The 21917-nt window shown below is 42.5% G+C and overlaps 1 protein-coding gene across 1 annotated transcript in view; it reads right to left on the minus strand.

Moving 5' to 3' along the window:
• Positions 1 to 21917, minus strand: part of ARMC3 (armadillo repeat containing 3) — a 103686-nt gene that overhangs the window by 40442 nt on the left and 41327 nt on the right. Inside the window, exons 8-9 of the mRNA XM_040433023.1 lie at positions 21380 to 21532; positions 21190 to 21295 (exon numbers count right to left, since the gene is read on the minus strand). Coding sequence (XP_040288957.1) covers positions 21190 to 21295; positions 21380 to 21532 — 259 coding nt within the window. The remainder of the gene's footprint in view (positions 1 to 21189; positions 21296 to 21379; positions 21533 to 21917) is intronic.

Below are 21917 nucleotides of genomic sequence, written 5' to 3' on the forward strand. Positions count from 1 at the left end.
TTCCAGACTGATCAAGATCCTGATCAGTCTGAAAAATGCCTGATCAGTCAGAAAAAATGGCTTAGGCTACTTTCACACTTGCGTTGTTCTTTTCCGGCATAGAGTTCCGTCACAGGGGCTCTATACCTGAAAAGAACTGATCAGGTATGTCCCCATGCATTCTGAATGGAGAGTAATCCGTTCAGTTTGCATCAGGATGTCTTCAGTTCAGTCGTTTTGACTGATCAGGCAAAAGAGAAAACCGCAGCATGCTACGGTTTTATCTCCGGCTAAAAAAACTGAAGACATGCCTGAATGCCGGATCAGGCATTTTTTCCCATAGGAATGTATTAGTGCCGGATCCGGCATTCAGAATACCGGAATGCCGGATCCGTCCTTCCGGTATGCGCATGCGCAGACTGAAAAAAAGGTGAAAAAATAAATGCCGGATCCGTTTTTGCCGGATGACACCGGAAAGACGGATCCGGCATTTCAATGCATTTTTTCGACTGATCAGGCATTTTTAAGACTGATCAGGATCCTGATCAGTCTTACTAATGCCATCAGTTAGCATACATTTTGCCTGATCCGGCAGGCAGTTCCGGCGACGGAACTGCTTGCCGGATCTCTCTGCCGCAAGTGTGAAAGTAGCCTAATAATCCTTCATGACTATATCAGTGATCAGGATCTTGATCAGTCTGAAAAATGCCTGATCAGTCAGAAAAATGCATTGAAATACCGGATCCGTTTTTCCGGTGTCATCAAGCAAAACGGATCCGGTATTTCTTTTTTTCACATTTTTAAAGGTCTGTGCAGACCGGAATACCGGATCCATTAATGCAGCAATTTGAATGCCGGATCCGGCACTAATACATTCCTATGGAAAAAAATGCCAGATCCGGCATTCAGGCAAGTGTTCAGATTTTTTTGGGCGGAGATAAAACCGGAGCATGCTGCGGTATTATCTCCGTCCTGAAAAGTCAAAAAGAATGAAATGAAGACATCCTGATGCATCCTGAACGGATTACTCTCCATTCAGAATGTATTAGGATAAAACTGATCAGTTCTTTTCCGGTATTGAGCCCCTGTGACGGAACTTTATGCAAGAAAAGAAAAACGCTAGTGTGAAAGTACCGTAACACTTCATAATTTTTTTAATGGATTGAAAATATAGATTGACAAACTCATTTTTCAGTCGGATCTGAACTGCTGGGAAAGAAAAGAATTACCAAAATATTCTCCTGTTTTACTAAGAAATCTTGATTTATTAAGTGAGCAGAACCGCAATATGCCAGACTATAAATAACCCATAAAGAATAATGTAATAAATACATTATTCTAGCATTGAAATAAATCACATTCCAACACAGATGAGAAGAATGTTACTGCATGTGGACATACGGTAAATGTAACTGACAGGTCCCATTGTCTGATTTGCACCACAATCAGACTGGATGCAGCTCTGAGTTGAAAGGCCAAGGTAATTAGTAGGGTGAAAGCTTTTAACCAGAAGACGTCCTGCGTGGTGTTTGCACCTTCTCTGCACTGCATATACAAAATGTGTTTGCCTCATCTAAACATACCGTATATTATTAAATAGAGAAATACAATAAAGCTATTTGTATAAACATGATTTACAGAATACATATTCATGTTACTGCCCCAATAATCTGCCTAATGATTATAATAAGGATCTATTAAGCAATCTCTTTCTCCACCAAACTATATACTGCAGCATGCTGTGATTTTCACTTTGGAGTACAGAAAAAAGAAGAGGGTGATGGGGAAAAAAATGAAAAAAATAAAAACATACACGCCGTTAATCTCCTGTCACTTATAATGATGAGCTGTGTTTACATGGTTGCAGCAGACATGTGCCACATAACCAAGTCACCGCTGCAGCCAATCACTAGCCCCAGTGGGATACGGTTCGAGATCCTTAAGCATAGTGACTAGTTGTGGCGGTCAACTAAACAAATTTAGAGCGGCAGTGCTGGAAATATAAAAAGGGGGACCACCAATGTATCTCTACTGGCTGGGGGGGGGGGCAGAAAAGGTGAGCGCTCAACTAACAGAATAGAGTGGCGGCGCTGGAAATGGTGAGGGATTACCATGTGAGTAAAGCTTCTTTTTATTTTATTACATTTAGTGGCACTTTTTTTCTTTTAGATAACTGGACAACCACTTTAACTATAGCTAGTACTGCATCTTATTCCCATGCACTTGATTGTAGTTGTACTGCATGCAATACCAGATACAGTCCATGAAGACAAGAGGCACTGTTTCTGTAAAACTATCAGATTCTTTTTTTTCCTGGAAAACCCTTTTATTAGGGTTATTGCATATCCATAGTAAATCATCCGCTCTCCATAGCAAACCAATATCTTGAAAATGGTGACAAACTGAAACATAAATAATATTAGAAATTTTTCACTGATATAGTCATGAAGGATTATTAGCCCAAAAAACAGAAGACACCTATAAAACAATGTTAACGGAGTATTCCAGCAAATAAACTTTTCACAGAGTTTTCTCAAACTCCATTTCACCAAAGCTTTGCTGGGGGTAGTGAAGGGGATCCTGTTGCAACCCTATAATAGCAATTGTGGGGTTCCCAGGAGTAGGGACCCCATTGGGCTAGCTTCACCTATCCAGCTGCATATCTCTTTAACCGCTTTACTTTTTTCAACATATAGTGAATTAAAGGCAGTTTGATGCATTTTTGTATATAAAATATTGAAGTTTGAACATAATGCAGAGGGAGGTGGAGCTGGATGTTCCTGATGACATATTCTCATCGATATTAGATGATGTGGAAAAGGAGGAAAAGCAGATGGCAGAAGAAGGGCTCCCATCTGTAGGGCAGGAGAGGACTGGGGCTGGAGAAGTGGGTATGCCAGAGCTGATTAATAATCTGTGTTTACTGTCACATGACCTGCAGGAGATTACAGGCCAGAACAGCAATAATTATGCATATTGCCCCCCCCCTAACCAGCCAAACCTCATACCAGCAACAGCCCCTGTTTAAAGGTGCATTAAAGGTGCCGTGCGGCCATTATTAATGAAGAAGGACTGTACAGTGCGGTCTTCATTATTACATGAAAGGCAGCTGCTGGATAATTGGCCATTCGGTTCCTCACCGCAGCATGGTGGCTCCATGTGGCCGTACCCTAAGGCCTAGTTCACACGAAAGTTTTTTCTGCGAGTGTACGGGCAGTTTTTTTGTGTTCCATATACGGTCCGTATACGGAACCATTCATTTCAATGGTTCCGCAAAAAAAACTGAATGTACTCCATATGCATTCCGTTTCCGTATTTCCGTTTTTCCGTTCCGTTGAAAGATAGAACATGTCCTATTATTGCCCGCAAATCACGTTCCGTGGCTCCATTCAAGTCAATGGGTCCGCAAAAAAAACGGAACACATATGGAAATGCATCCGTATGTCTTCCGTATCCGTTCCGTTTTTTGCGGAACCATCTATTGAAAATGTTATGCCCAGCCCAATTTTTTCTATGTAATTACTGTATACTGTATATGCCATACGGGAAAACGGAACAGAAACGGAAACACAACGGAAACAAAAAATGGAACAACGGATCCGTGAAAAACGGACCGCAAAAAACTATAAAAGCCATACGTTCGTGTGAACTAGGCCTAAGGATGAGTGGTCTGGGTATATCGGATTTATTTGTAATCCTGCCTGTGATGATAATGCAATGGCTACTGAAAAGTTACCTGTACAGAACCGGAAGACCCAGCATATTATTTAGACTAGTGGTCAGTGCGAAAACTGCATAATTTTAGGATTTAAAAAAAAAATATAGATAGTGACATTGAAAATGAAAACAAAAATCAAAAATATATATGTTTAACACATAAAAGAGGCCGGGGCCTCTACAGAAGTTAGACACATCAAGCGCCAGCGCATGGGTTGTTAATACCGACGTCTAAAATGCAGGTCTTAATAAATGACCCCATATGTTACTATGTATTAGACCGATGTAAACGTGCTCACTATGCATGCAACATAATGGACACTTGCACTGAACACTCAAGGTGAGGTTCAGCCATAGTTTTATTTTCTGTTGACTTAATCTCTTGGAAAGTCCTATATAATCGTATATTTGTGGAAGAAATATTAATGAGTACTTAAAAATGCAAATGACCCAAGGGAATATAACATACGATGAATGATGACTGCAGAAGGAAAGACTCCAGCTATTACCCTGCTAAATGTCTGACCTCAGACTTCATAAGAAGATTTATCAAAGTAAACAAGACCTTGTAAATTAATCTTAGATCATTTGTAATAGCAACAACTTGCCCTATAAATGTTTCATTATATGGGAAATTGAGTTGCCTTCTCCATCTCCGTCTCTTACTCTGGAAATAGTAATTATAACACTACTAAACCTTTCATCCTGAATAACATCATTTACATTCCTATAGACTACGAATGATTTCACTTGAATTTTTCATTTTTTTAAGTTTCAAAGAAGTACAGTAGATTTTGGAGCAACTTTTTTATTGGCAGTAAAGTCTGTTTTATCTTCAATATTTGTGCAGCTTAAGTAGGACTGTTGTTACTATCATCAATATATAATGAATTAAAGGCAGTTTGATGTTGTATATATAATATTGAAGTCTGCACGTGGAGCAGCCTCCCTGTCCATTAATTAGCTGACTATCATCAACTCCAAATTGCCCGGTAATAATATGGAAGTTTAACTTGTCCAAATATACAATATATATTGTATTGAAGTCAAGTAAGGCTACTTTCACACTAGCGTCGGGGCTCCGCTTGTGAGCTCCGTTTGAAGGCTCCGTCCAGCCCCAATGCATTCTGACTGGATGCGGATCCGCTCAGAATGCCTCAGTCTGGCACCGTTTGGCCTCCGTTCCGCTCAGCAGGCGGACACCCGAACGCAGCTTGCAGCGTTCGGGTGTCCGCCTGGCCGTGCGGAGCCAAACGGATCCGTCCAGACTTACAATGTAAGTCAATGGGGACGGATCCGTTTGAAGTTGACACAATATGGTGCAATTTCAAACGGATCCGTCCCCCATTGACTTTCAATGCAAAGTCTGGACGGATCCGTCTGACTAACTTTCAGACTTAGAATCTTTTCTGAAAGATAATGCAGACGGATCCGTTCTGAACGGATCCCATCGTTTGCATTATAGGAGCGGATCCGTCTGTGCAGACACCAGACGGATCCGCTCAGAACGCAAGTGTGAAAGTAGCCTAAGATCAAGCAATCTTTTCAGCTAGTTTTTACACTTCTCAAAATTGAAACTGCAACACCAAAAAGGAAAAGTCGTGGAATTATGGAAATCACAAGATTGATACCCACATGTTAATGAAATGCAAATGATACAAAATGGAAGCAAAATATACAAAACATCTTGATTTATTCAGTATCAAGTATGAGCACCATGAGCAGGAATACATGCACTTACACGCCTTGTATCCAGGTTCTGCCATGCTGACTACACTTGGGCATGCAATGGCCATACCACTGGTTCCATGACCAAATCAATGTAACTCTGAGCTGTAAGTGTACCTGAAGACTAGAAGGGTCTGGCTACCCTACATTATGCCACGCCACACCTTAATCCCTGGTGAAGGACCAGTGTGACATTCCCTTGTGAAGGCCTCTTCACGGCGTTGCCCACATGGTCTCCAGACCAAGCTCCAGCTATCATTGTGTCCGAGACAAAAGAAGGACTCACTGCTGCAGAGGATAGACCCCCATTCCAGCCTCCATTGCTGTCTTGCTGTACACTCTGATAGCCTTTGAGAGCAGTGGCATGAGGTCAATGTAACACCTGCAGCTGGACATATAGCTTGTAGCCTAATGATGTGCAAATGCCTTCTGATGTTTTGTGTAGACACTGTTTGCCACCCTAGGCTTGGGACATGATGCCCAATTTGACCTGCAGTACAGAATGGATTGTTACACACCATTCTTCTAATCAGACAATCCATTCGTGCAGAAGTTCTTCTCTGTGCACCTCTTGCTGTCATTCCAGTTCATCATTGTTCTCCCAACCACCCGGACACACAACATTGAACAGCACTGACATCTCGGTCTAGCCGCGTGATGATCTCCTGGTTCAAGGATTCTGTCCCTCTCAGGTTCTGACAAGTGGTGATAACTGGCACGTTGATGAACAGGAGGCATCACACAATTATCCAACGTGCCTTTTTTATGTGAAAAACTTTGCTTTAAATCTGGCTGTTATGTCCCTCCCACATGTCACAGATTGGAGCTAGGCGCTTGAAAATGTGATCATTTGCAGATCTTAGCAATGCTACACTAAAGCTACCTCCTAAATTTGCCTAACCTTATGGCTCCTCCTTCTTGGTGCTGCAATTTCAATGTTGAGGATGAGAGAGGTAGTTAATAGACAAAAGCGAATCGATTCTATAGGATCAAAATTTGACTTATTCCATAGAATCAGAATTTCATGTGACGAGACAGAGAGACAGGGAGACTGAAGCACTTTTGATTCAGGTAGAGTCTATTTGTCTCCGATGAATAGGAAGAGGATCAATTTTCCAGAAATTTCCTCATCACTAGTCGTCATCCTTTTGTAGCTTGTGAGCCATGTTCATACACAAAAGGTAGTCCTGAGCCACACCGAATAGTAAAAGTCAAAGCTTATAAGAGATATGACTAGGATTATGGCTGTGACACAGAATCACCCACAAGTCACCGTGAAACGGTGGCATTACCACAACTTGTCTGTGACTTCAACATTTACCTGCAGAGATAAGTTGTGTAACAAATGTAAACATTCTGATCCCTGACATTTTCCCTAAAAGAGAAACATTGAGGTCAATTCTACTGCAACTCATAGTCAACCCTGTTTTACCTTGGAGCTCTACCATGAAGGATATTGGTTTTTACCCTTGTGCTGTGATGGCTAACCTCCGGCACTCCAGCTGTGGTAAAACTACAACTCCCAAGATGCACACTTGTTTGGCTGTTCTTAGGACTCCATAAAAATGAATGTAGCATGCTGGGAGTCGTAGTTATACCACCGCTGGAGTGCCGGAGGTTAGCCATCACCGCCCTAGTGTAATCAACATGGCTTTGACCTTAGTGGCCAGGGCTACTAATGCTATCAGGAAGATAATGTAAGGCTTAACGTGTAACTGGACTTTTAAACTTTTTTGATATGGCGTATCAAAGGTTTTAATTGGTGGAGGTCTGAGTGCTGAGACCCCCAATGATTTCTAACATGAGGAGAAAGAAGTGCTGTCTTTCATTGCTGCTGACGACTGGCTCAGTAGAAAGTCCATGAACCTGACTCCAGTCCATCTTCCGCAGCTTGGAGAGACACTTTCTGAGTGAGTTTTATGGATTACTAGGGTCTCGGCTCTGAGACCTCCACCAATCAAAACCTTTGATGTATACTATGATATTTAATAGTTAATGCTGATAAAATCCTAATTAGTGTGTGCAAGAAAACTGTATACAGGGATAAGCATGGAGGCAAACCGCTAGATAGAGTGGTCCATGGTCACCCCAGCAACAGAAACAAAATAATTAAAGTGCACGGCGGCACTGTGGTGGTAACCAGTGTGTCCTACCGGTACCCAGGGAAGGTCGTCAGGTGCTCCACCATACGATATTGTAGCAGTTGTTCATCCTGTATGGATGGTCGGATGAACAACAGGGTAGGAGAAAATTCAGATCAGACAATGCATGTAGGGTCCCTAGGGTGATCCCTATAGCTGTCTAAACACCAACCCTAATGCTATAGATATGGTAGCAGCCTGACCACAGGGCACTCGTCCTTGAAAGGACGACCCCGTCCGGAACCTGTCCCTGTTCTAGAATACTATATGTCCCTAAATATGCATAGGCAAATCCCTACATGCACGTTTCGCTGCCAGGACATGGGGCAGTTCATCAGGGGAGATGATATGGTGTCAGGCAAGTCAAACCTGGATAAAGTGATCAAGCCTGCAGACCAAAATGACACGATCAGTCATATGGTCCTGAGGTGCACGAAGATGTTCGGCCCCTGCGTGGGCTACCTCATCGGTAGGAGGTTTAAGGAAAGATGCAGTATACAGATGTAAGTAACTGCATATGGGACGCCAACTGACCTGGTGTGCCCTCCTTGTTTAAATACAGCTCGTTTCCCGCTGCTGCCGTCGGTAATTGAGGCCAATGAACGCGCTTACCTGCCTGCACGTAAGCACGGCGCATGCGCTCATCACAAAATGGAAACGAGGCCTGCAACGCACAGAGAGTGCCTGATACAGAACGCACTCCTGCGCATGCGCGAACTCACGTTGGTATCGCGAGATCGCGGACGCTGTGCAAAACAGCAGAAGAGATAAGAAGCAATTCAGATATCGATTGCTCCTAAATATTCAGCAAAATACAATCGATCGGACAATCGGGAGTACAGCTGAATATTGTGAACCACAATGGGTTCTAATTTATAGATATTTTTGGCCATTTATCCTATGTGGGATAGGTACAGCTCAGGGATAGAGAGACAATCGGAAAAGCAGGTTGAAACAGGTGATCATTGAAAGTAACATTTAATATTAGTATTTCGTGCAGGGTCTTGGTCGCTGTTGATTATTGACCCAGAAACTGAATGTACAGAATTATGATACTTGGGTAAAGGCCAAAAGATGTTCACACTCAAAATAGGTGCACAAAATGTAAAACCGATGTCAGGAAGGTGACAGTTAATACAAAAAAGGGGTACACAGATCATTACTAACGGTGATGAGCCAGCATGTATTCTTTCTACAAGAAGCAACTATAATTCAGCTGCTCATTTAGGCCATTTGGTGCGACAGTCTTCAAAAGAAATATCCACCGTGACTCTCGTTGTAAAAGAATCTTGTCCCAATCACCCCCTCGTTTGGGGGGACTGACAGCTTCAATACCCATGACTCTAATGGCTTTGGGATTGCCTTGGTGTAAATCGCAGACATGGCGGGCCACTGGGGTATCACGGCTCTTAGCAATATCCAGGAGATGTTCTCCTATGCGTCTGCGCAGTTCGCGCTTTGTCTTACCAATGTATTCTTTTTGGCAAATACATGTAATTTTACATGAGATGAAATCTTTAATGTCAAAACTACGTTGGAGATTGGTACTGTAGAAGGTTTTACCTTGGTCAATATTGCTACAGGCCACGCAACCACTGCATCTAAAACATCCCACAGGGCGACGGCTCAGCCACATACTAGGTCTAACTAGTGGGGAAACGAGCTGTATTTAAACAAGGAGGGCACACCAGGTCAGTTGGCGTCCCATATGCAGTTACTTACATCTGTATACTGCATCTTTCCTTAAACCTCCTACCGATGAGGTAGCCCACGCAGGGGCCGAACATCTTCGTGCACCTCAGGACCATATGACTGATCGTGTCATTTTGGTCTGCAGGCTTGATCACTTTATCCAGGTTTGACTTGCCTGACACCATATCATCTCCCCTGATGAACTGCCCCATGTCCTGGCAGCGAAACGTGCATGTAGGGATTTGCCTATGCATATTTAGGGACATATAGTATTCTAGAACAGGGACAGGTTCCGGACGGGGTCGTCCTTTCAAGGACGAGTGCCCTGTGGTCAGGCTGCTACCATATCTATAGCATTAGGGTTGGTGTTTAGACAGCTATAGGGATCACCCTAGGGACCCTACATGCATTGTCTGATCTGAATTTTCTCCTACCCTGTTGTTCATCCGACCATCCATACAGGATGAACAACTGCTACAATATCGTATGGTGGAGCACCTGACGACCTTCCCTGGGTACCGGTAGGACACACTGGTTACCACCACAGTGCCGCCGTGCACTTTAATTATTTTGTTTCTGTTGCTGGGGTGACCATGGACCACTCTATCTAGCGGTTTGCCTCCATGCTTATCCCTGTATACAGTTTTCTTGCACACACTAATTAGGATTTTATCAGCATTAACTATTAAATGTTATGTTTTAGGATTATTCTTTCAGATTTTTGCATATACCCCAGATGATCCAGAGCGCAGATATATATTGATCTGACCTCTATGCTTTACCTTTTGATTTTTGTATACTATGATATATGAAAAGTTTTTTTTTTTTTTTTTAAAGTTTTATACGACGCATTTTGATGCTGGACTAGCGCCTTCCTCAACAATACCAAATATATCTTTATTATCTTGTTTCTTTTAACATTTAATTTGCACATTTAATAGTCAAGAAAAATAGAAATTTGACCAATAAATAAATATTTAAGTATTTAATACAATGTATTTATTGTAAGAAAATACAGCATTTGTGGATTTTTTTTCAATTAAAGTGGTTATCCCATAATGAATGTAGAAATGAAAATCATACATAATCTAGTACATGACAATCTCTGTCTAACAAAGCTAGAACCAGCCCTGTACCTCACATGGGTCCAGAGATCTCCCCATTCATTGCTCCAATTGCTCTGCTGGATTCATTTCAATCTGGCAGCTTAATAGTCATGTCCTTTCTCTGGGGTGTGTCCTGTCTGCTGCAGCTAGAGGCAGTTGAAGGATGGAACTGAGCATGTGCGTCCATCTCCGTGAGCAGGACAGAGAAATTAGAAAAAGAGCAAACAGCAGGCGGCGCTCTACAGATAAGATTTCAGTGAATAACTCTAATTTGTAATAACATTGAATTACAAAAGTATTCAGGCCCATACTTTTTGTGGGACAACCCCTTTAAGTTTATCTTTATTTTTTTAATTCAATGAAGGGATTTTTTTTCTGATTTTTTTTACATTATAGAATATGAATAAACATGTAGGGGGAGATTTATCAAATTGGTGTAAAGTAGAACTGACTTAGTTGCCCATAGCAACCGATCATTTTCCAAAGGAGCTGTGATGTATATATATATATACAGTACAGACCAAAAGTTTGGACACACCTTCTCATTCAAAGAGTTTTCTTTATTTTCATGACTATGAAGGCATCAAAACTATGAATTAACACATGTGGAATTATATACATAACAAACAAGTGTGAAACAACTGAAAATATGTCATATTCTAGCTTCTTCAAAGTAGCCACCTTTTGCTTTGATTACTGCTTTCACACTCTTGGCATTATCTTGATGAGCTTCAAGAGATAGTCCCCTGAAATGGTCTTCCAACAGTCTTGAAGGAGCTCCCAGAGATGCTTAGCACTTGTTGGCCCTTTTGCCTTTACTCTGCGGTCCAGCTCACCCCAAACCATCTCGATTGGGTTCAGGTCCGGTGACTGTGGAGGCCATGTCATCTGGCGCAGCACCCCATCACTCTTCTTCATGGTCAAATAGCCCTTACTTTCAAAGTTTTCCCAATTTTTCGGCTGACTGACTGACCTTCATTTCTTAAAGTAATGATGGCCACTTGTTTTTCTTTACTTAGCTGCTTTTTTCTTGCCATAATACCAATTCTAACAGTCTATTCAGTAGGACTATCAGCTGTGTATCCACCTGACTTCTCCTCAACGCCACTGATGGTCCCAACCCCATTTATAAGGCAAGAAATCCCACTTATTAAACCTGACAGGGCACACCTGTGAAGTGAAAACCATTTCAGGGGACTACCTCTTGAAGCTCATCAAGAGAATGCCAAGAGTGTGCAAAGCAGTAATCAAAGCAAAAGGTGGCTACTTTGAAGAACCTAGAATATGACATATTTTCAGTTGTTTCACACTTGTTTGTTATGTATATAATTCCACATGTGTTAATTCATAGTTTTGATGCCTTCAGTGTGAATCTACAATTTTCATAGTCATGAAAATAAAGAAAACTCTTTGAATGAGAAGGTGTGTCCAAACTTTTGGTCTGTACTGTACATATAATCTAGTATATTATGCTGGGCGTAAGGAATTGGCAGGCTATGTGGAAGTATGCTGTACCAACTGGCAATACTAAAAGACAGTCCTAGTTACAATGGACTTTCACCACTTTACTTATGCAAGATATCTCTGTAAGACTTACAAAGGGGTTACCTCCCTTTATTATTCCTCGTGTTTGCCATCCTTAGTAGCATCCAAGTAGCGGTCCGCAATGCACGGCTCTGGCCGTGTACCCACTGTTTGCAGATGAGGACCCATTCGCTTGAATGAGCTCGCAATCCGCAAGATTCAATCTGTACCGCAAAAAAAATAGATACATTTTTGCGGTGCGGAAGCACAGACCGAAATCCCATGGAAGCTCTCTGTGGGCTTCCGCTCCGTGCCTTCACTCCAAACCGCTCCGTAGCTTGCGGATTGTGGACCCATTCAAGTCATACAGAGCGCACAAGGCCGGTGCCCATATATTGCGACCCGCTGTTTGCGGGCCGCAATACAGGCACCGGCCGCACAAGTTTCTGTGCATGAGCCCTTAGGTCACCTGCACACAGGGGCAGGTTTACAAACGGAAAATCAGCACAGATTTCCGCATGGATTTCTGTGTGTTTCTGCACTAAATCTGCACCAAAAACTACATGTGTTACTTGCGGTTTTGGTTGTAGATCTTATGCGTTTGTGACCTCATCGTTATCGCGATCTTACCCAGGGATAAGCTATCCAGTGGAATATCCAATCACAACAGCATAAAACTAGATTTCTCTCTAATCACTTCTATATTATATTGACTACATTTGGCAGACAGGTATGAAAATGAGCCATTTAATCACTGGGCTAAATTCAGCGCATGACAAATTATCAATATCAATTAATGTGCTGCCCTGTGATCTGGTGATTAATCACAAACGTCCATTATAGTACACAACACTATCTGCAAATTGAGCTCCGACTAATACTTTCCAAGAATTCAAATGAATCACAGCTCTGTAATAATCTCCGCAGATGATGGAGTGCCATTAATTAAACCGCCAGGTGAAGTGCGAGATGAGGAGCGAAGTCTGGTGGATGAAAAAATGTCATCCAGAATCACAAATGGGAAGACTATGGTGACGCACAGAGGTCTCCAAACTATGGCTCTCCGGCTGTTGTGAAACTACAACTCCCATCATATTCAGACAGCCTGGGGGATCTCACATCTCCAAAAGAGAGGGAACATCGTACAGGACAGTAGAACCCGTAGCACACCATGTGTTGTAGAAACTACAACTCCCAGCATGCTCATACAGCCTGGGGGATCTCACATCTCCAACTGAGAGGGAACAATGTGTTTCCAACTTATATAGCAGACCATTTGTTGTAAAAACTACAACTCCCAGCATGCTCAGACAGCCTGGGAAATCTCCCATCTCCAAATGAAAGGAACATTGTACAGGACAGTGGTTTCCAACCTGTAGCAACCCATGTTCTGCACAAACTACAACTCCCAGCATATACTGACAGCCTGGGAAAACCTCTGTCTAGGGCAGTGATTTCCAACCTGCAGAACTTCAGCTACTGCGACAGCTCCTGGTACGATGGGATCTGTAGTGCCGCTGTTATAGTATAATACATTAAAGAGGACCTGTCTGCTCTCCTAACATTTCTGGTTGGGTAAATGCCATAATATGACAATACTGAATCGTGATCTTTAGAATGCTGCGTTGTGCAGTTCCTCTGTTATTGCTCCTGGAAATGAATTACTAAATTAAGAACTGGGTGTTATCATTCCCCATGTCAGAGGGGTGTGTCCCAACACACTCTGATACTGCTAGCACTGTCATTTATCCATAAATGTCAGAGAGGAATTATGAATGTGCTAGTCTAATTTTTCTTGTAGTATATATAGGAGGAATGGCACAACGCAGGGCTCTAAAGAATAGATGTTCCAAAATTGTTAAACAGACATGTCAGGAGAGGTGACAGATCCTCTTCTGCCATACTGTTAAATATCCCACTTAGTAGACATGGGAACCCTGGGCTGTTAAGCAGCTTTCACCAGGCTCCTGAATGATAAATCTGCACAGTAGGAGTAATAGAGTGACTGCATAATAGCTGCATAAAGCTCCCAAGGCTGACAACCAGAGGCGTATCTATAGGGAGTACACAGGGTGCAGTGGCCCCAAATGAACCCAGTGCCCAATATAAAAAGGACGAGTGTTCTAAATGATACGATCAGCATCAGGGCCCTGGTGCTTCTAGTTACATCTCTGCTGACAACCCCTGGGAAAGCTAATATGGCACCCATTATGGTAGTCACTCAGCTTTTCTAGAAACAGGTCCACTGAGAAATAGCTAAAAGTGGGCAATTCAGGGACTTGTATAAGGCGAAAGTGTAAACTTGCTATTAAAAGTGTTCACCAATTGCTGTACCTGCATAAAGAATATCCACCAATAGATGGCAGCAAAGTTCCAATTTATTTTAAGAGATCCCATCAAGATTTCGTCAATTTACTCGCAAATGAAGTGAAATTCTCCAGCCGTGGTTTCTCTCTATTAACCCTTGTGTTACCAATTCGAATTGCACTATATTGTTTTGTACAAAAAAAAAAAATACTACTAAATAGAGAACTAAAATATGAAATGCAAAATGCTGAATATGACTGAAATTCTGTTGTCGAGACCTTGCTGAAGATCTGCTGTTCAAGGTCACTAGGGATGAGCGAATCGACTTCGGATGCTTCATCCGAAGTCTATTCGCATAAAACTTTGTTTGAATACTGTACGGAGCGAGCGCTCTGTACAGTATTAAAATGTATTGGCTCCGAAGAGCCGAAGTTATTACTTTGCGAAATCTCGCAAGACTTTGGGTAATAACTTTGTAAATTAATTTCTACTGTTAAAAACCTTTGTACCGAACTCGGGTTCGATTCCAGCTGGTACCAAGGATTTTTTACAGTAGAAATTAATTTACAAAGTTATTACCCGAAGTCTCGCAAGACTTCGCGAAGTAATAACTTCAGCTCATTGGAGCCAATACATTCTAATACTGTACGGAGCGATCACTCCGTATACAAACAAACTTTTATGCGCATCGACTTCGGATGAAGCATCCGAAGACGATTCGCTCGTCCTTAAAGGCCACTTTCACACATTGAAAACATGGTCAGCATTCTGTGCACGGGGTGATTGTTGTAATGTTGTATTACTGGTTTACTGTATTTGTATACCCAAGGGTTACGTCCTTGGCTCATCCTCTTGGATGGTCGGGAAATAGACTTGTGTCCGCCCGCTGGTTAGTTGGTTCTGCGCTTAGCTAAGAAAGAGACAGGGCCGGCATGTGGAAGCTCCGCAGAGCTAGGCCTGAGCTCCGCGCACATCCATCTCTGAGACAAGAGAGAAGTTAGAAGGTCCAGAATCGACATGCACTGGATTGTGCACACGTATGGCAGAGAGACTTTGCTGCAGTGAGTGGGAACATTGCTAGCGCGCCCTTCCACACTTTGAGATAGTCTGGCCAACTATACCTTAAATCTGCACCCTTCGGTCCAGGAATTTGCTGAAACGTTTACGAAGAACCTCACTGCCAGCCTAAGGTTCTGCAGAACGACTTTAGGAAGACAGAGGAAAGTACTATAACCCCCATCATTGCGGTCCATACGGAAGGATTTGCACTGGCCTTGTCATTGTGGGATGTACTACTACTGTACTTATGTTCTGGACCTTATTAAAGACAGACTTGTTTATTTACACCAACCGGACCGATTACTGACTCCAGCACCATTCTCCCCCCAACTACTGCCAGGCAGGAGCCCCAATGCCAGGGCGTTCCCCGAGGGAAGAAAGGGTGTGCCATCATGTCACTGCACGGCCCCAGGGAGAGCCAGAAAGAAGATTGCAACTGTGATCTGTGAACACAACAACCACCCTCCAGGCCACAACTACCACCCCCATCCTCTGCTTCCCTCTCTTGGGCTGCCAGTGACATATGCATCTCTATTTCTAAGCCAAAACCTGTAGAATTGAAGAAAATTGTACAGCTCATTTACTCTAAAAAAAGGTTCTATTCACAAAATGTTTTCCTGCACAGCTGGCTGCATACTTCTAAATACAAAAAATAAGGAGGTAGGTGTGTACCGTACAGTGAGAGCCTATCCACCGCACAAAATGAAAAAAAGTGGATCCACACATTATACAAACGTAATAACAGGGTTTTTTTCGGGTGCTCGAGGTTGGGTCATATTACACTGCGTGCAGAATTATTAGGCAAATGAGTATTTTGACCACATCATCCTCTTTATGCATGTTGTCTTACTCCAAGCTGTATAGGCTCGAAAGCCTACTACCAATTAAGCATATTAGGTGATGTGCATCTCTGTAATGAGAAGGGGTGTGGTCTAATGACATCAACACCCTATATTAGGTGTGCATAATTATTAGGCAACTTCCTTTCCTTTGGCAAAATGGGTCAAAAGAAGGACTTGACAGGCTCAGAAAAGTCAAAAATAGTGAGATATCTTGCAGAGGGATGCAGCACTCTTAAAATTGCAAAGCTTCTGAAGTGTGATCATCGAACAATCAAGCATTTCATTCAAAATAGTCAACAGGGTCGCAAGAAGCGTGTGGAAAAACCAAGGCGCAAAATAACTGCCCATGAACTGAGAAAAGTCAAGTGTGCAGCTGCCAAGATGCCACTTGCCACCAGTTTGGCCATATTTCAGAGCTGCAACATCACTGGAGTGCCCAAAAGCACAAGGTGTGCAATACTCAGAGACATGGCCAAGGTAAGAAAGGCTGAAAGACGACACCACTGAACAAGACACACAAGTTGAAACGTCAAGACTGGGCCAAGAAATATCTAAAGACTGATTTTTCTAAGGTTTTATGGACTGATGAAATGAGAGTGAGTCTTGATGGGCCAGATGGATGGGCCCATGGCTGGATTGGTAAAGGGCAGAGAGCTCCAGTCCGACTCAGACGCCAGCAAGGTGGAGGTGGAGTACTGGTTTGGGCTGGTATCATCAAAGATGAGCTTGTGGGGCCTTTTCGGGTTGAGGATGGAGTCAAGCTCAACTCCCAGTCCTACTGCCAGTTTCTGAAAGACACCTTCTTCAAGCAGTGGTACAGGAAGAAGTCTGCATCCTTCAAGAAAAACATGATTTTCATGCAGGACAATGCTCCATCACACGCGTCCAAGTACTCCACAGCGTGACTGGCAAGAAAGGGTATAAAAGAAGAAAATCTAATGACATGGCCTCCTTGTTCACCTGATCTGAACCCCATTGAGAACCTGTGGTCCATCATCAAATGTGAGATTTAACGGGGAGGGAAAACAGTACACCTCTCTGAACAGTGTCTGGGAGGCTGTGGTTGCTGCTGCACGCAATGTTGATGGTGAACAGATCAAAACACTGACAGAATCCATGGATGGCAGGCTTTTGAGTGTCCTTGCAAAGAAAGGTGGCTATATTGGTCACTGATTTGTTTTTGTTTTGTTTTTGAATGTCAGAAATGTATATTTGTGAATGTTGAGATGTTCTATTGGTTTCACTGGTAAAAATAAATAATTGAAATGGGTATATATTTGTTTTTTGTTAAGTTGCCTAATAATTATGCACAGTAATAGTCACCTGCACACACAGATATCCCCCTAAAATAGCTAAAACTAAAAACAAACTAAAAACTACTTCCAAAAATATTCAGCTTTGATATTAATGGGTTTTTTGGGTTCATTGAGAACATGGTTGTTGTTCAATAATAAAATTAATCCTCAAAAATACAACTTGCCTAATAATTCTGCACTCCCTGTATATAATACCAAGCAGGTAGAAAGAAACCACAGTATAAATGACCATCCCAACAGCACCAGAATACTGTCCAGGATCCATATACTTCTGTGGGGCAGATGTAGATCTAAAGGGTTACGTCTGGCAGAGAAAGTTTTTCTGACAAAAATGAACAGCACAATGCCATAAAAACGTATATACGTCAATGACAGATGTGTCCAAACATGAGCATATACCTTTGCATAAATTCACACAGGATATGTTTTGATCCGTATTTTGTAAAAAAGACAAAAAAAAGTTCAATTTTGTGAAAAGGAAAAAGGCACAAAGAAAGAAAGAAAGACACAAACATGGCGTGAACCTAGCCAAAGATGGCGCCATGATCATATTTAGTATATTTGTCCTTTAAGGGGTTGTCTGGCTCAGAACGGGGTAATAAAAACTGAAATAATTTACATTCACCCATCCCCTGCTACACCCAGGTCCCCGGGTGGTCTCTCCTTCCTGGTAAGTCTCGGCACATCGCTGGCTGATGCAGATAACATCGGGATAAACTCCTTTATTTTTACCATTTTATTTTTACCTCCATAAAAAGTTGAACCTGATAATCTTTTATCTTTTCTCAACATTACCTAATATACTGCTATAATGATGGTTTGGGAGTAATTTGCTTCTAATAACAATGATGTAAAATAATCAAATATTACTAACTTTCTCTATGCAGATTGTCTGTTCTCATGGATATCAGGGTAAAATGTATAGAATTGACGGATTTTGTGTGGCATTCAACTGTTGGCTACACTTTTACAACACAAAGCCTTGAACGCACAGCCTAAGGCCTCATGTACACGGCCGTATCGGTTTTGAAGTCAAATTGCAGATCTGCAATATACAGATACCATCATTGCTGCATCCACATTTTTTGCGGGCTCATCGACTTTAATGGGTCCGTGGTCAGCATTTTGCTGTTAAGTATGGGATATGTTCAATCTCTTTGTGGAACGGACATATGGATCCAGAAAGCACGCAGATCATCCGGATGCTTACTGCATCCGTATGTCCTTTCCCCAAAAAGACAGAATATATCTGTAAAATGCGGACCACGGACCCGCTGAATTCTGTGAGTCTGCAAAAGAAATGTAGACGGCACTTAGACCGCACCTGTATTTTGCGGATCTGTGATTTGTGGACCTCAAAACGGATACAGTCGTGTACATGAGGCCTCAAGTTTAGGTTTTCTTGGTGTTTGTTTTCCAGACTTTTTTGGTTGGTAAAAACAAAGCAGCCAGATGACTCCTGGAAATCAATAGGAGAATATGGAAGCTCGTCAAAAGAGATGTATCAGGCCCAGGGGCGGATTGGCCATAGAACTTACAGGGAAATTTCCCGGTGGGCCGATGCCCAGGGGGCCGCCTGAGCCCTCCTCACAACTGGCCAGTGGAAGTTTTAGGGGATGTATTGTGTGCTGCTGGCAGTATTTTGTGAAGGACTGTGGTATTTGGCTCTGTTGGGGAGGTATAATGTGCCGCAATATGGTATTGCTGGCACCGCCTACCTGTGTTGGCCCTGCCTTCCATCAATTTGGACCCGACTACAAAACGGGGCCACTTTTAGTATTTTTTTTTTAGGGCCACTTTAAGTTCCCAGTCCGGCCCTGATCAGGCCTGGTGCCAAGAAGATGTATAGTTGCCTTTAGCAACCAGATTCAACCTCTCATACAGATGCAGCAAGCCTCGTCTTGATTTTTAACAAGTTAAGTAACTAATGGCAAGACACTTTTAATTGACTTTTTAAATGGCTGTCAAAGGCTTGTGTGACGTGATATCACACTCCGGTTCAGAGCTGCTCCCTTTGGAATGAAAACAAGCAGCGACTGCTCCATTTTTTCTTTGCACCAGTTTTCTTTTTCCCAATGAGTTTTTCTTTAGTACTTCTTTTGGTGTTTTTGACACTTGTGGTGTTTTTCCAACATGCAGCTGATAGATGTGGTGTTTCTGAGGATGTTTTCCCTATATATAGTCTTTTTTTTTTAACAGTAATTTTTATTGGTTTTTGATACATTTTAAAGTTATAGTTATTTTCATTCATGTGAAAAATATATATTAAAGAACAAAACTTTTACATCAGTTTCATTGATTTGTTAGTTATGAGATTGAATAGATAATAAAAGGGGTTGGACATGCCGATATGTTAGTGAAATTGGTTTTGAATATATAAATATACATATAAATATAAAATTATCATAACTATGTAGCATTTTGAGTATGTGTTTATATGTGTGTGTATATATATATAGTCTTTTTTTTAATATAATTTATTTGTATTTATTTTCTTGATGCCATTTATTTATTGGATATTATATATACACTCCTTAGAGGGAGTCTGTCAGCACATTTACCCCTTTTTAACAGTTCCCATAGCGCTGTAGCCGCAACACAGATGATTAAAACGGTGCCTTTATATGCTTTTGTGGACTTGTAAAACTGCCAAAAACGAACTTTGGTGCATATGTAAATGAGGGCTCGCAAGTGCCCAGGGGCGGCGTCCACCGCGTTGGTGCCCAGGCAGCTCTGCCTCTTCGACTCTTATCCCCGCCCAGCCTCTTCCTCTGCCCGCCGATCTGTTTTCTCTCCCCCTCAGCAAGATCCCGCGCCTGCGCGCTGACTTCCTTGGCCGGGGCATGCGCACACCGATGACCATTGCTGGCACGGCATCGCAGTAGCTTATGCGCATGCACCAGCTAACGGCGCGAAAACTGCAGAAAGGAGGCGGTCCATCGGCGCAAGAGAAGGAGGAGGAAAGCCGAGCGAGCAGCTGTCACTGCAGACAGAGAGCCAAGAGAGGTAAATGTATCTGTTTGATCCGTCAGCCGGTGCATGCGCATAAGCTACTGCGATGCCGTGCCAGCAATGGGCTTTGCAGTGCGCATTCACCGGCCAAAGAAGTCAGCACGCAGGCGTGGGATCTCGCTGAGGGGGAGAGAAAACAAATGGGCGGGCAGAGGAAGAGGCTGGGCGGGGATAACAGTCGAAGAGGCAGAGCTGCCTGGGCACAAACGCGGTGGACACCCCCTGGGCACTTGCGAGCCCTCATTTACATATGCACCAAAGTTCGTTTTTTGCGGTTTTACAAGTCCACAAAAGCATATAAAGGTACCGTTTTAATCATCTGTGTTGCGGCTACAGCGCTATGGGAACTGTTAAAAAGGGGTAAATGTGCTGACAGACTCCCTTTAACGTTGTGATCTTTCTGTGTCACTCAGTGAATGTGAAGAGCCTGCTGCACCTTGCATAGTTTTATGTACCAATTCTGCCTATAGACACTTGCTCTATTTCCGATCGCTTATTTCGCTTGGTTTCTGTTTCGCAGCGTCTCACTGTGCTCCAGCTTTCTTAGCCGTATCAGGTACTGCTTTTTTCCTGTGACATGGTTAAGAGGCAGAATATGCAATGCTGGTCCTGATGTAGAAGGTCAATCCTAACATCACACGGACAAAAGGTCAAGCAAATGTCACAGACGTCAAGTGAAGAACATTATGGGAATTCGGTATATCGCATGATCTGGGTTCAAACGCAATGATGACATATTATTATTGAGCTCTAGGTAGACACTTACCCGGCATTATTAGGGAGGCCAGTGGTGAGATTTGCCAGCGCAAACACCGCAGCTTCTTGGACTTCTGCATTGTCTTTGTTCAATAAATTAATTATCTGAAGAATTCCTACAGGAAAACACCACATTGTTAGCGCATATTGCAGTAGCGCTCTGTACGGCTCAATACGTGCTTTCCAGCCCACGCACTTACCATTCTTACTGAATATGTCCTTGCTGGCCACATTTGCACACAGCACAGAGATAGCTTGCAAAGCAGCCACCTTCACTCCATTATTATCAGACGCCAGCAGCTCCACCAGGGTCTTCTCTGCTTCTTGCTCATGGAAGAATTTCCTATTCTCAGCTGACAAACAAAAAACGGGTGGCACATCAGCCACTAACGTGGGTGCATTATCATAAAATTACATATTGCAGCATTTAAAGCAGATTTTATTACAAACTTTTTTTTTTTGTTTTGTATTTTTCATGACAATCCATGTAAAAAATCTTGAACTATTCTAGTGTTCACACTGGCCCAAAAGGCGGCCACTGACAATAGCAAAAACAAACAATGCAACAGCACTCTGCAAACACAAATAATAAAGTATATACAATCGTGCCATACTCACTATTGAAAATGTGCTAATGCTATGTTATAAATCTGAGATTCTTGGCAAATACATTTTGTACAAAATTATTTCTGCCTGTCCGCCAACGGCAAGGCGATCTCTTTAGTGATCTCCTCTGGT

Source organism: Bufo bufo, chromosome 5 (assembly GCF_905171765.1).
Source record: "Bufo bufo chromosome 5, aBufBuf1.1, whole genome shotgun sequence".
Lineage (NCBI taxonomy): Eukaryota > Metazoa > Chordata > Amphibia > Anura > Bufonidae > Bufo > Bufo bufo.